Below are 15,116 nucleotides of genomic sequence, written 5' to 3'. Positions count from 1 at the left end.
TGCTATTTTGATGATATATTTTTATATAGGTAGCAACAAGCGTAAGCCCATGGATCGTAGCACATTTACCAGCATAACTATGACAACCTCGACCTTGACCACAAACAGCGAGTCAAACGCAAACTTAGTTAACAACCTTGACATGTTCGTTTTACGATAGCATATTATATGGTTTGCGACATGTACAATTACCCTCCGTACATTGTCCTGAGGTGTTCCGGAACCACATACATTTAAAGACTGAATCTAGTAACTTCAAGGTTGCATTCATTTACCTAGTTGGCTAGTATTTAACTATTTATTCCATGCGTATTTCCGAAGCTGTTTCACCATAGGAAGTTTTTGATGTAATAGTATATCGAACACAGTACTTTGTAAAATAAATATATTTACGCAAACCTGTTTTCTACACAAATTCGCCATGCAGAAGCGTTTGGTCTTCTAATATTGAGTATTATTTATTTGTAAATTTACATCTCGTAATGGAGCATAATGCTATTACTGCCAGTATCTACTTGGCTATTTATCATATTATAACCCCCAAACGAGAAAACAAAACTATAACTAATATTCGTATAATTAATAATCACTGTGTAATTCTTGTAAAAAATTGATATATTTGTAGGGCCTAAGTGTTTTTGTGTCAGCGTTAGAATACCACCACGTACTACCATAAGTGAACAGTAAAACAGTAGACACTCCGAACACTAGAGCTGCAACTAGGGATGATTCATTTACAGCATATGCAAATACTTCAACCTTTTATAGCAGCTTTTTACCAAAAACTGTACTTGACTTAAAATATAAGTTTCGCATAGCAAACGAGCTGCCAATATAGCAACAAAATTGTAAATATTAATGGCTAAGAACTTAAAACATCGAGGTGTACCTTTGCTACAAGCTGTAATACGTACTAAAGAAAAGTGAGAGAGCATGTTACACACTTACTTCTTTATGGTGCATTTAGAAGCTCTACATTTTATGTTTTACATTTTTCCTCATGTTGCAAAATTTTAGATGATTGTTTATTGCTTTTCACTTCTAAATAATAAGTAAGGGAAAGAAAACTCTGTTGAATTGACGGGTTGAAAGCTAGTTGATGACTAGCCTAGGATGAACATAGAAAAAATCATGGGTGAATATCTAAATGGTGTATACATTAAACTCAAATGATACATTGACACTTCTTGGATTAGGCCTATTGTCAAAATGATAAATTATTAGATTTCATTCCAGCCAGGTTAATTAATGTCTTTCATTATTTATGTTCATTCCTACCCCGTTTCTTTATATTACATGATACTTTTTTAATAACTCCAAAGGAAATGTATGGCTAAAATTATTTAGATTGAAGTGTATAGTTATTGTATATCTGTTGTTTGTTAAAAAGCTCAGGGCTACCAAAGAAGCCAGTGCTGTTTTAAAAAGCCAGTTTCAAGCCAAAATTTATAGTAATCAATTCTATAACAGACGTAAAAATGTTCTGTGCTTAGTTTTATTGCTGTGAACTGGCAGGGAAATCATTCTACATTTGTTCAATCAATTCATACTGGAGCCAATGAAGTCTTTCATAAAATCTGGCATAGTGAGAGGATCTTTTGGTTGAAAATTTCTTTAAAGTTTACAATTTGACTTATAACTAACAATCTGGTGAATGTATATTGTCCAACATTATCTTGCTTTCACAAAATTTCAAAGCTGTTCCTGCATCAAAACCTTTTTAATATATTTTTTTACACTCTTGTATTTTAAATTTAGCATTTTGTATTATTCAATGTGATCAATGCACTGAGCTCTTCGGTAGCTGTGTTAACCTTTATTGAACAAATGAAAAGCATCTATTTGATTGGGTTCATATGCTATGATCGATACACTCATTAATTTAGATACTACACTAGCGGCCGAAATTGTAGGGCCAGCATCTCAGCTGTTTCATATAGAATTAATCCTTGTGCTACTACCTGTACAGGCAGACCTCGACATATAAGTTAAATGCCCTCGGGGACTGAGCTAATATGTCAATTTACTCATCTCTGAAAGCATTATTTCTTGTATAAAATAAATACAAACTAATTTGTTACCATTCTATAAACAAACCACATAAAACAGGATATTACAGTCAGAAAATGTGTTTTTAATTGTTGTAATTTAGTACCTACCCTAATAAAGTAACAAATACCTATTTAGTTGTTAAAATCTGCAATAAAATGTAACATTACTATGTACACCCCTGTAAATTTTGACTTTCATGACAGATTAGTGGCTAATGGCAGTCTGAGAGAAACTTGACAGCGACGCGTTTGGTACACTAAACATTTTGTAACAGACGCTTTGAATTTAACTTAAATGAACTTACTAAACACACACACACGTTTAAAGCTCCTTTTGAATCTTTTACTAAACTCACTTTGATTCTGTCATCATTTTTCATGTTTTCGTTTTGACGCTTTTATGCCTTGCGTTCACGATAACGTTTAGCCTACCTTTAAAAAACATTTTTCCAACTGCTTCAATAAGGACCGAATGATGCTGTTTTCGAAAACGGCCTCTCGTATACTTGGCTATATAGTGGGCATTGAGAGCTGGCTCGTAAGCTTATATCTAAAATACTGCTCGTATTTCAAGAAGGAAACTTGCACAAAATTCTGCTCTTGTCTCAATTTTCTCATATGTTGGGGCACTCGTATGTAGAGGTATGGCCACATTTCGGTATAAATAACAACCAAACCATGAAACTACCCGAAGTGCAGCATAAACTCAGTTTGTAATTGAGCTTTGTATCAATTGTATGATATGTTACAGTAATGGTAAATGAATTGCAGATCTTGGTTTTTATATGTAAACTTATTACAACTGCACATCATGAAGTTAAACTAAAGGGAAAATAGCTTATAGACTAATTCAACCTCTAGATTGATCTGTCTGCACTTTGAATTGATGTTCCTTTAGTGAAATTAATGATTGTTCGCAGTTCTGCTGATAGCCCATGCTCCAAATACCTATTCTTGACATCTTTATTTACTATGTTCTCCTGTTTAACTCTGAACTGTGCAGCCATAGCCTGGCAGGTGTGAGTACAAGGGGTAGAAAAGCATGGCCCCACTTCCAGAGCCTGACAACTCACAGCCTAATGAGCCTGAAAAACTGACGAATCAAGCAGGGCCTCAGGTTTTACAAGTATCATCGGATTCAGATTCAGACTATGAGGAAGACATTCGTGGTCAGTTCCCTCAGCCCCGAAATCAAAGTGTGAAAAGCAAAGATTTTATTCGTTAGTAGCGGTGAGCTCGGCGATGTCTGGGAATTCTTTTATTTTCAATCAGATGGCTTTAAGAGTGGGTCCTTAGGAGGCTGGTTCACAGAAATCAAATGAAGATTTGAAACCAAATCATTTCAAGTTATCATTCATTCTTAAAGAAAATTCAAATTATGCCATCGGTTCTGCAGCAGCACTTTTATTTCAACTCATCATGGCTGCCATATTAGCAGTTTGGCGTGAGATAATCGCTGTTGTTATTTTTAAGCAAAATTTTTTCAGTGAACATGTGATAAGATCTTAAATTGGAGAAAAATATTGATGTGTCATGAGTGATAAAATTTGTTGACCTGGTGTAGTATTCCAAGCAAAAATTACATTAAATATTCAGCGTTTAAAGTATAGACCTATTAACTATACTTTAATGGTTAATAATATAGTTAATAGGTCTATGGCTTAAAGTCAGCTCTATATTAGTGTTGTTGCTCTTTCTCTGGATTGAGTATGCTGAAGCAACTATTAAAATATTCCATGATATATTGTAGCGAATGTTAGTTTAGTGTCTTGTGTCAGATATTGTGACAAATTTTAAGTTGTACTCCCACTATCATTTGTTTATAGCATTTTTTATATTAATATATATTTCGTTTATGTTCATTGATCTTAGACAGCAGTAGGTTCTGTGGTAGATTACACCATACTTATGTTTGAGTGCAAATGGTACATATAGGTCAGAGTACAATTTTTTATTTGAATATAATTCTTATATGAATAAATAGGTGAACACAGTTGTTGCCTTGTAGATGGTTATGTGCCACTAGCCCAAGGACCTGAGACTGCTTTAGAAGAGACCGAATCAGAGAGTGAAGACTCTAGCCAGGAAAGCTCTGAGGTAAGAATGTGACTCGTAATCTATTTCTAAAATATTAGAACAGATTGAAGATTTTTGCACGTAGTTGTCTACTCTTTAGCAATTTTATGTTGTCATGCTACGATAGTTGTGTTTCTTGGAAAGAATGATGAGTTGATGCAATGATATACAGCCCCCCAAGAATAGCCGATGACTATCATATGGGCGGGGCTTAATGATCGAGCTCTGTTGGGATGAACCCGAACACGGCACCCGAACAAACAAATATGCTGAATAAAGCCCCTTGTAAATTTACAAATATTATAAACTATAGTGGTTATTTTACTGATCTGCTGAATTCATTTTGTTGTCAAATAAATATAGTATCCCAATATTGTCACCGTTATGATCAGCCAGTTGCCATTCACAAGCATACGTGATATTAATAGTCACAATTGTAAAATGGCCCGAATTCGGTTTTGTATTTAGATTTTGAGTATGAAAACTGCACTGCACAGCTTTGCCTGCTGTCCCATATTATTGGCCAGGTAAAACAATGTGACAACAATGGAAGACTTTGTCTTTTTATATTAGGGGTGGCAAAATATTAATCAAAAACTAGGAAAAAAAGGCCGTTGTTCGGGTAATTTTGGGTAAATTATATTCAACTTTAAGCATATACTACGACCTTTACCAATTTCAAAATGAGTAAAAGTAGGTAATTTGAAATGTTTTATTTGGCATGGATCCATTATTTTGGTTAGGTATTACCCCTACATTGTAGAAATTCAAGGTTTGCTATTGTGAACCGCGGGGTCTACTGACTGAATGAGCTAATGAAACGATAACAGCGAGTCATGTTTTCCAAAACCTAACAAGGCAACGCGACCGCCCTGCGAGAATTGTGTTAGCTCCGAAACCCAGGCTAGCACAATCCTAACAGAGAACAATCATTAAACCCCGCTCATATGATAGCCATCGCCTATCCTTGGGGGGCTGTATATCATTGGTTGATGGCTGTCGCTATTCCAGAATGGATTTACCCAAACAGCTATGAGCTTTTTCAACCACTACCTTTCCTATCCCATTGGTTTAAGCTTTACAGATTTTCCTAATGGAACCCCTCCCACTTTCTTTTACCCCATATACTCTTTTCCCCCCTTTTGTCACCCTTCAACCTTTTATTTTTTTTCTCCAGCTATCAGTTACCCCTCCCAACTCTTTTTCCCCTCCCTCTCCCCTCCCTTTTACTTTGCCCCTTCAACCCGCTTGAGCCAAAAAACATCCTTCTACATCACCAATCATTTTTCAGCCTCCCACTTTTTCATCTATTCCTTACATTTGACCACTTAGGTCAAGAGGAGTACCTCTTTGGCATGCTCATTAACCTGTGGCTATTCATTATCAGTGTGCGTCTCAAGGTCTCATGTGTATTATTTGTATGTCTCAAGGTATTTGTCGTTTCAACAAGTTTCTAAGCATTGTTTCAGTTGTGAAGTTGTTAACATTTAGGTTCATAGCTCATCTTTAAACAGTCAATGTTTCCTAGTTTTAATACATGAGCAAATATTGGCTATAAGTTCATTGTTAGTGACTAGCAAGCATTTCAAAGGCTTGTCTGCCTGGACACCAGCAATGTTGCCACACAATGATGTGATAAATCTGTCACGCGCATACATAGAAACTGTGTAAGGCATATTCAATGAATAAATGCATAGATATAGTAAATCCTAGATTGGCGAATAGCTATCATTACAATGGAGTAAAAGTGAGGCCTATAATTGGCTGTTGTTTTCACGACGTTACGTCGTAGTGATGTGCATCACAGCATCAAAGCCTTCAATTGAGCAATAAGTTTAGTAATGGAAGCAAGCTTGGCATGCTAGTTTTTAAGCCATAAACGTAACAATAGGACCAAATTCTTAGTAAAATGTCATCAGAAGAGACCACAACACCCCAGGTATTTCCTCAATTGCCCATAACAAGACAGAACTTCAACTCAAAACAAGAAGTTCTCAACAATATCATAAGCTATCTATGCCGATTAAAGACACCAAGCTGAAAGATGCTAGTGGAAAATAATAGGAAAATCATCATTTCGTCATTGGTTTTGAGTCAGCAGCCAAATCTGTACATGGCATTGCTCAATATCTTTTCAGCAACTACCCTTACATCAACTACCTCCTAACCTTTAAGATCAACCAGGATCACATTGAGATTCTGTTTTCCACAATACGATCTAAGGGTGGCTATAACAATAACCCGGATGTGCAGTGCTTTAGATCGGCACTTCGAGCACTGCTCATAAAAGCAGATATCACACCGTCCCAATGCTAACTGTACTGATCTTGATGTGAGCAGGGCTGAAAAAAAACTGGCCAACTCCTGCTATATTCTCTGGCTAGAAAGAAAAAGAAAGAAGAGACAAAAGCTGAGGAAGGTGAAGATGAGGAGTTCGGTGATGAGGTTTTTTTTCTAACTCAAATGTGATGAGTGTATCAAGTTCGTGACCGATGTAGAAGTAGTGGGAAATAGAAATAGTGATGACATAACCCTAATCTCAGTTAAAACAAAGGATTGGTGACCAGATTGATAGGCCTAATATGTATTGTTGCAGAAAAGTGCCTACGTTCACACATGGAGAGCTATGGTATCACACAGAGAGCTTTCAAACAAGCAACATCACAGACAATAACATATATGTCTTATTACATAACCTCAATCAAGGTTTTACATGTACAGTGCATGCCAACAGTCTACTCAAAACTATAGTAAATCGTTATGCTAAAATCAGAATACACTATGCTGCCTCAAAGCAGGAATCTAGTTCAACCAACCTTAGACAAAAACTATCTCGTCTAGTTATTTCAGTCATGTTTAATGGGTGTTTAATACAGTGGTCCAGCGTAACTGCTTCTAAATCTCGTTTGATTCATCAGTTTGTTATTAGTTTAACTTCTATTTGGTCACTCTTTGTATTATCAGTGATATAGAAGCTTCTAAATCATTGGTATTATTCATTACCATGTGTGTAAGATTCTTGCCTTTCTCATCAAAAGTCATTACAGTCATACTTCGACTTACGAGCTTAATGCATTCAGAGACTGAGCTCGTATGTCAATTTACTCGCATGTTGGTGTAATTTATTTATATATAGAACAATTAAATATATATTGATTGGTTTCCATACTCTAAAAATGCAAATAAAACACTCAAAACAAGATATTGTAACAGAAAGAACATGTTGGTTATTGTTCTAACTTACCACATGCTTTCAAAAAGCAACATATAAAAAATAATACAAGGAAATGTGATTAATTAAAATGTAAAATTAAATACATACAATAGCAGCTAACGCTAGCATTTGCCAGAGAGGGAGAGATAAGTTATCCTTCATTACAACAGTTGACTTTGATAAATTTGGAATTTATCTAAGTCTTAAAAGACAAACTTAAAAGCAAACGTAAAAGCAAACTTTAATCTTTAACTTAACATAATAAAAATTTCTTCAGCGTTCATAGTTAAGTTTCTCGCTGGTTAGGTAATTTTTCTTTTGTTTCACTCTCACGACCAACCGGCCGTTTTAAGAGAAACCTATCTAAGGACATTTGCCTTTAAGGACATTGTTTGTCTTTTATCCAAAGCCTGAGCAGTCTCTCTATCAGTGGTCGTGAAGATCGCTGCGTCGTTTAGAAACTATGGTTAGTTCTTTTGCAAACTAAATGCCTTGAATATAATCCTTGTGTTTGATAATTGTGGATGTATTTCTGTAATATTGCTGAGCTGGCTCAATCACGCATACATATTTTGCATATTTTTCAATAATTTTCCGTTTAATATCAATTGTTATCATTCGCTTTTTCTTTGCATTATCTATCCTTTTACTGGCAAACCTTTGGTCTACGCACGGTACTTTTAATTCACATAATTCTGCACTGAAAATCGCGCACAAAAAACATGGTACAAAGTATAATCTGAGCAGTTGAAAAATACAGAGTGATGCTGTTCTCATAAAACACCTCCGACATACTTGGCAATTGACTCATGTGCTCGTATCTCAAACATGGCTCGTATGTTAGTGCTAAAACTTGCTTAAAAGCTGGCTCGTACCTCAAGTTTCTCGTACGTAAGGGCACTCGTAAGTTGAAATTTTACTGTATATAAGTTTTACATATTTTCAATAAAATATGCAGTCTCAGATGCCCAAACTATGGAAAAATTGAGCAGTTTTTAGTGCCAAGTCAATAAGAGTTAATAGATCAGCTGATCCGCGGTGCACATCACCATGACGTTGCGTCATGCTAATTATAGGCCTCACTTGTTTTGATTATTCGCATATCTAGGGTTTACTATATCTATGAATAAATGCATAGACCATGTGGTGTCTGTTGAAAGACTGATGATAAACAACACAGTTCCAAGAATTTACCGGTATGTTATTGCTTACATGTATATCAGCCAACAAGTCACTCTTGCATAGTGCATAAAACTTCTTTAGAATTTGTCTCCTACTGCTATACTTCAAGAGAGGATAACTACTATAAGCTAACATTGTGTTGTAGTCAGTTTCAAGAATACAGATGGCACCTGAGACAGCGGAGCAGATAAAAGCTGTAATGGCAAAGATTAAGCTACCCAACATTCCACTATGGGCACGACAAGTGCCTGAGGAACAGTGGATGAATTCACTCATGAAGAATATACACAAAGACAAAACTGAAGACAACAACAGCCAGCTGGCAGCCCAGAGTTCTGAAAGTGAACAAGAGGGCATGGGTCAGCCATTTGTCACCAATTTTGAGGCACATTTTTCTGATTCTTGATGGAAATACTTAGACAAAAGACAATTTATTTAGTCTCGAGCAAGTGACATTGAACTATAAGATATAATATATTATGTATAACCCTTACAATGATTTTTCTGTAATATATAATAAAATTACTATAGAATTCAAAGTTGAAACATGAGCAGGTAATATCCGATTTCGATATAAGCTGCTAACAATAGGATAACGCAACAAACTTGTATGCAGTCACTGTCATACATATTTCCAGGTGAAATAATGGATAAATGTGAATGTATCAATGGATAGCAGATGCATGCATTTCAGGCATACAGCATTGCTAGCAATTGTACAAATGTATATACACGGTAAACAAAACACTATGATAAAAAGTGAACACGTTGAAGGTTGTCTTGCTTGCCAACCATTATTATAAATTTTCTACAAAACCACAAGAGCTGAATGACGGAGTGTACCACAAATCCTATTCATGGATGTTAAAAACAGTTGAAATATGCCTATAGATATCACATGCAAAAAAAAACTTTCACAAAAGAAATGCGAATGCTGGAAAGTGAGATGAACTCATCAGATATGGGCAGAAAAGATCCCTCAGACAAAAAGGGCTGTCTACAAAAGGCGCGACCTGAGATGCATGAATATATAACTAGACGAGTCTGTTTTCATTTCATTCTTTTAAAGAGCAAATGCTATAAAAAAATTCAGGTTATAGAATTGACTGTATGCACCATGCCTCTAGTTATACACGCAAAATATTGCAAATACTGTAAATTAAGGTTGTAGATGTGCTGAAGATCAATGTTTCACTGGACACTTAGCAGGAGTGTCAATGGTAGCAGTAGGAGTGTCAACAGAACTGGCAGATGTTGTTGCCTGAACCTTTGGAGCATCTCCATTGGTCACTCCATTAGACAGGCCTTCTCTTATCTATCAATTTAACAACATCATCAATCAATAATCAATCATCATTCCATTTTATTTAGCAATTTCCAGGAAATGTGCGGCAGTGCTTGGAGTAACAATACAAAGATTCCTTCTATCAATCAACTCTCATTCATCTTCTATATATAAACTTCTGAAAGTATGTCGTGCGTCTGCATTCCGGCGATAGCTATTAAAATCTTGGAATAAAGAATTCATACCGAAGATTTGATCTCGGACTCTTCCGTTCACCAGTCTAACGCCATACCGATTCGGCCACAGAGACTAATGACTCACTAAGCCATATATGTCGCTATATGGGAGCAAATACCATTACGCAAAGTCATGGCGTACCGTCATTAGAAGCCCTGGCTATAATTAGTAAACTTACAGAAATTTTCCATTGGCAATGTGCCAGGCTAATAGCAAGTGGTAGGCAACTCTTATTACTTCTCATTGTTTATAAGCCGATTTTAAATACAATTTTCTATTGGCAATGTTCCAGGCTAATAGTATGTGGTAGGCAACTCTCATCACTTCTCATTGTTTATAGGCTGATTTTTAATACCCAGGCAACGCCGGGAAACACAGCTAGTTAGACCATAAAAATCATACTCATTTCCAATTTCATTAATTCTGGGAATCGTGGCTGGCGATGAGTTAATATTGTTAATTTAATGTATGCCAGGCACAAATACAACAACTTTAGAAAAACCGCAGCGTTTCCAATTTTTGACTTATGGGTTTGGACTAGTATTCAAACCCATTGATAAACCAGCATAAATTATTATTGTTCAGTGAAAAAAATTTTCTGCTTATTTTTCAATGATTCAAATAAGAGGAGACAACTCCATGCTTTGTATCTATCATTAAACAGTTGCTTGTGATATGCAGATGGTGCATTCACAAAACAGCTATGTGAAGTTGTGAGTGAATTAGTTATCAGACAGGTCAGAGTTCACTCACGAGTGTTATGTTCTACTAAAACATAAAACTACATGATAAGTCAACTATATTATATAAGAGTCTTGGTTACAGTTTCAGATGTGCATCAAAGGAATGATGTGTTTATTTACCAGCATTTCCTTAAAAATAACCTGTACAAATGCTTTTAATACTCAAAGTATTTCATGCAAAGTAAGCATTGCAGAATGAAGCAAAGATGACTGTTTCATTGTATCAGTTGTGTGTTAAGTAAAGAAAGTACAATTAGTTACTGATCTTCTTCCGACAGGAAAGTTACTAGTACTACTTGTAGCATTGCCACTATTGTCATTCTTATTATCATTAATAGTACGGTCATCAGCATTATTATTATTAGTATAAATATAATTAGCACCGTGATTATATTATCATTACTACAACTATTCATTTTATCATAACCATTGTCAATCTGGTACAAAATGTTCCCACAAAACTTACTCAAGTGTTAAATAAGCATATTACTTGAAGTTTTCTTTAAAGCATCAAACAAATACTTCCCTAGTTTAGTTTGTATCGCTGTACAATTTTTATTTGCCATTGAAACTAATTGCAGCTATGAGACAACAATCAATCTCGGATTTAAAGCCAACACAAAATCAGATGTTTCCAATAAAAAAGAGGAAACAGACTCCCTTTCACACGGCCCAATCTTTAACTCTCAGTACAACGACCTAGTTGAAAACGACTTAGCTGAAATTAACTCCCGTGTTATAACAAACACAAAACTAAACCACTCATTGTTTTTGAGCTTCTAAACATGAATGTAACCCAATGGCATCATACCACGACGTCCGAGGTTGAAACTTGTTGGAGCACCAATAGAGACAGAGATATTTCATTTACTGCCACTGACTTTGTTGCAGCTGAAATGCATCGATATGCACAAGGTACTTCCCACATGCTGCCTATAGAGGCTAGCGAGGGGCTATAGAGAAACACTGAAATACGACTTACTGTGCCGTGATCCTTGATAGCCTTTTTGATGGCATCAACAGCTGTACAGTCGCTGCCCGCTGCCTTTACTACTTCCTGTTTCACGTTCTCTAACAAGTTCTGATTGGCAATGTTGAGCCTTCGTTCCTCTTCCATTATCGCCTTCAGTTTCTCATTCTCTGACTGAAAAAGCGAACCTCTCCGTATAATCATAGTAACAACTACCGTATAATCGTAGTAACAACTACCGTATAATCGTAGTAACAACTACCGTATAATCGTAGTAACAACTCCCGTATAATCGTAGTAACAACTACCGTATAATCGTAGTAACAACTCCCGTATAATCGTAGTAACAACTACCGTATAATCGTAGTAACAACTCCCGTATAATCGTAGTAACAACTACCGTATAATCGTAGTAACAACTACCGTATAATCGTAGTAACAACTACCGTATAATCGTAGTAACAACTACCGTATAATCGTAGTAACAACTACCGTATAATCGTAGTAACAACTACCGTATAATCATAGTAACAACTACCGTATAATCATAGTAACAACTACCGTATAATCATAGTAACAACTATCGTATAATCATAGTAACAACTATCGTATAATCATAGTAGCAACTACTGTATAATCATAGTAACCACTATCGTATAATCATAGTAACAACTATCATATAATCATAGTAGCAACTACCATATAATCATAGTAACCACTATCGTATAATCATAGTAACAACTAGAAATTAATCTCAAAACATTTCAACTCTGCATATCACAACTATCTCAGTCTCTTGCATTCAGTTGAGGCTGCTAATAATGTCTATGGTTGCGACTTTTGGAGATTATTACTAGAGATGCCCCGATTCTAAATTCACCAGCCGATTCAGATACCGATCCGATATACCGATCCTAATTGAAAAATAATCCGATTCAGATCTTTTGTGTTGCATAGATAGTTGTTCATTTTATTATGCAAATACAAACATAATGCAAAGAAAACATGAATATTATTGTATTTATTTGTTTGCATTTATGGAAAAAATATATATACATATTCACATACTGACATACCGTGCATGTAGTAACAAAACAGTCCATGTTTCTTGTAATTTGTAAATAAAGGTAATTACTGTTAGTGGTACAGTTCTATCTGTGATAACGAAGTCCCTCTCCTATTGTTGGATGAACTGCTGTGTCTGTACAAGTTTAGAGCAAATCAATGTTTCTTTTAATTACCGTTAGTGATTCAATTATCTCAGTAAGACGTCTCTTTCTTCCATCATTATCAATGTAGCCAAGCGTACTGAAGGGGGATTCACTTGCCACAGATGTTGGAGGACAGGCTACATACCAATACGCCACTGGGGTTACTGTTTTTTGTACAATACAAACGATCTATTGTATCATCAGGATCGAGAGAGTGATAGATAACTTTATGCGTCGACTGTGTAAATTACTTTCGTAATGCTAGTAAATAGAAATATTACACTGCGTTCTTGTCTCCCAATTTTGTTATCTTGTTCGTGATTGCCTGCAATAAATCCTATCGCTGTAATTGGGAAATACCACACTTTTTGTTTATGTTCTGGCTAAAAAGTTTCTTTCGCTGTGTTGATCAGGCTATAAAAATGAAATAAATTGTGGGCAGGCCTGAAATTCATTAAGTAAAAGTAAGAAGCTTACAGCTGATGATTTTTTATTAGTATAGCAGGCTAAAATACAGTTTTCTGCTAAATGGTTGATCTGTAAAAAATATCGGAAGGTTCAGATTTTTTAAGAAAAGATCGGCCGATACCGATTCAGATACTTGACACCCATATCGGCACCGATACCGAATCCGATACCAAAATCGGGGCAACTCTAATTATTACATCTGTCATTTATTACACCGCGGCATGTAAATGTTAAAACAATTTCTGGCTTTCGCTTGACCAGAACCACTCTCTCGACAGAATGGAAATGGCATCCAGGGAGCAAGAACAGGTCGAGATATGCTAGCATTTCCATCATATTGCAGTGGCTGGCCGATAGATAAGTTAGTTTATCCTCGCCCTCAGAAATGGCTACAGCGCATCATTGGAATAGCATAGTGCTTTTACAGATATTGCTTTTTGGTTCTGGAATGGTGTCCAGTGATAATATTTATAATCACTGCAGCGATTGGTGCCAATTCTGAGAGTTGTCTTTTCCTAGTTTCCTAGTATGATTAATCCTACACTAGACTTCCCTATAACGTAAACTGCCTTTTATGTAAATTCTACTTAACCTAGAGTAATTATGTATTTAGTTTAATGGCATCACATAGGAAATTCCGTAGAATGTAAAGCGTTAGGTCGGCGCGACTTCTAAAATTTGATTTGAATAATGAGTCTCATAGTGAGCCTTGAAAATATCATTTTCTCTCTTGCTGCACTTCGAACAGAAAATGATGTATAGGGGTATCTATAATATATACAGTGAAACTCGACTAACTCGAACTTCACGGGACCGAGAGAAAGTGTTCGAGTTATCAGAGCGTTCAAGTTATGAGAACACTGTCACAAGTGCATGTATTTATCAGTACATATACAAACTATATAAAAATCAAAAGCATAGACTGCTTGTTGCAAGTTGAGGGGTCTCTCATGTAATGTTTTAACAATAGCTTGATCGCGGTTGAAATGCTCAGAAAAAAGACATATTTTTCTTTTGAGCGTTTTAACAAAAACCAATTTTGCCGATTTTTCTTCAAGTTTATCTGAAGGTTACCTCGCTTCTTCTCGTTTTCGAAGGGATATCCCAAAGCAGATGTTTGGTAAAATTTCATTTTTTGCAAACCTTTAGAAAAGTCGTTAACGAAAATATTTTGCCGATAGTGGTAATAATGACGCCTAAGAACTACTAAAAGTTTATGTTTATCTCTATGGCTTGGAATAAAGTGATATTCTAAAGCGATAACAACCGTCTCGGTAGTCGTTGGGCAAAAATCTGTTCGAGTTAACGAAGTTAAGATCGAGTTATCTAAAGGAATTTATCATTGTGTGGGAATGAACCAGACAAATGCGTTCGAGTTAACCATGTATTCGAGCTATCCGAGGGCGAGTTATCCGAGTTTCACTGTATATACTAGTACCCTAGTAGACCAGGATGCCGTGAGAGATCGGCAGGTATGCCAATAGGGCACAGAGAATCGGTAGCTGCACAATTATTCAGAAATACCTAAAGGTCATCACATTAGGCGCAAGTGTTGGAGTGAAAGCTATTATAGATATATTTTTCATTTATTTTATTTTAAACATACAATATATTCTCCCTTTCTATGCAGCATCGATTTTGCTGTAGAGAGAAAGGCAAAAAAATCAATTTAAATTGGC

General features: G+C 35.8%; 2 protein-coding genes across 2 annotated transcripts in view; one reads left to right on the top strand and one right to left on the bottom strand.

Moving 5' to 3' along the window:
• The first annotated feature begins 1,981 nt into the window (after nt 1-1,981).
• Nucleotides 1,982-9,062, top strand: LOC137396940 (uncharacterized). The gene is made up of 3 exons (XM_068083230.1): nt 1,982-3,220; nt 4,060-4,148; nt 8,669-9,062. Exons 1-3 carry the CDS (start codon nt 3,094-3,096, stop codon nt 8,927-8,929), a joined length of 477 nt encoding a protein of 158 aa, XP_067939331.1. The 5' UTR covers nt 1,982-3,093; the 3' UTR covers nt 8,930-9,062.
• LOC137396938 (porphobilinogen deaminase-like) overlaps nt 8,985-15,116 on the bottom strand; it is a 21,346-nt gene continuing 15,214 nt past the window's right edge. Inside the window, exons 10-11 of the mRNA XM_068083229.1 lie at nt 11,771-11,932; nt 8,985-9,838 (exon numbers count right to left, since the gene is read on the bottom strand). Coding sequence (XP_067939330.1) covers nt 9,707-9,838; nt 11,771-11,932 — 294 coding nt within the window. The 3' untranslated portion in view covers nt 8,985-9,706. The remainder of the gene's footprint in view (nt 9,839-11,770; nt 11,933-15,116) is intronic.

Source organism: Watersipora subatra, chromosome 5 (assembly GCF_963576615.1).
Source record: "Watersipora subatra chromosome 5, tzWatSuba1.1, whole genome shotgun sequence".
Classification (NCBI taxonomy): domain Eukaryota; kingdom Metazoa; phylum Bryozoa; class Gymnolaemata; order Cheilostomatida; family Watersiporidae; genus Watersipora; species Watersipora subatra.
Note: the sequence above shows the minus strand (reverse complement) of the source record. Positions and strands in the feature narration are given on the sequence as shown.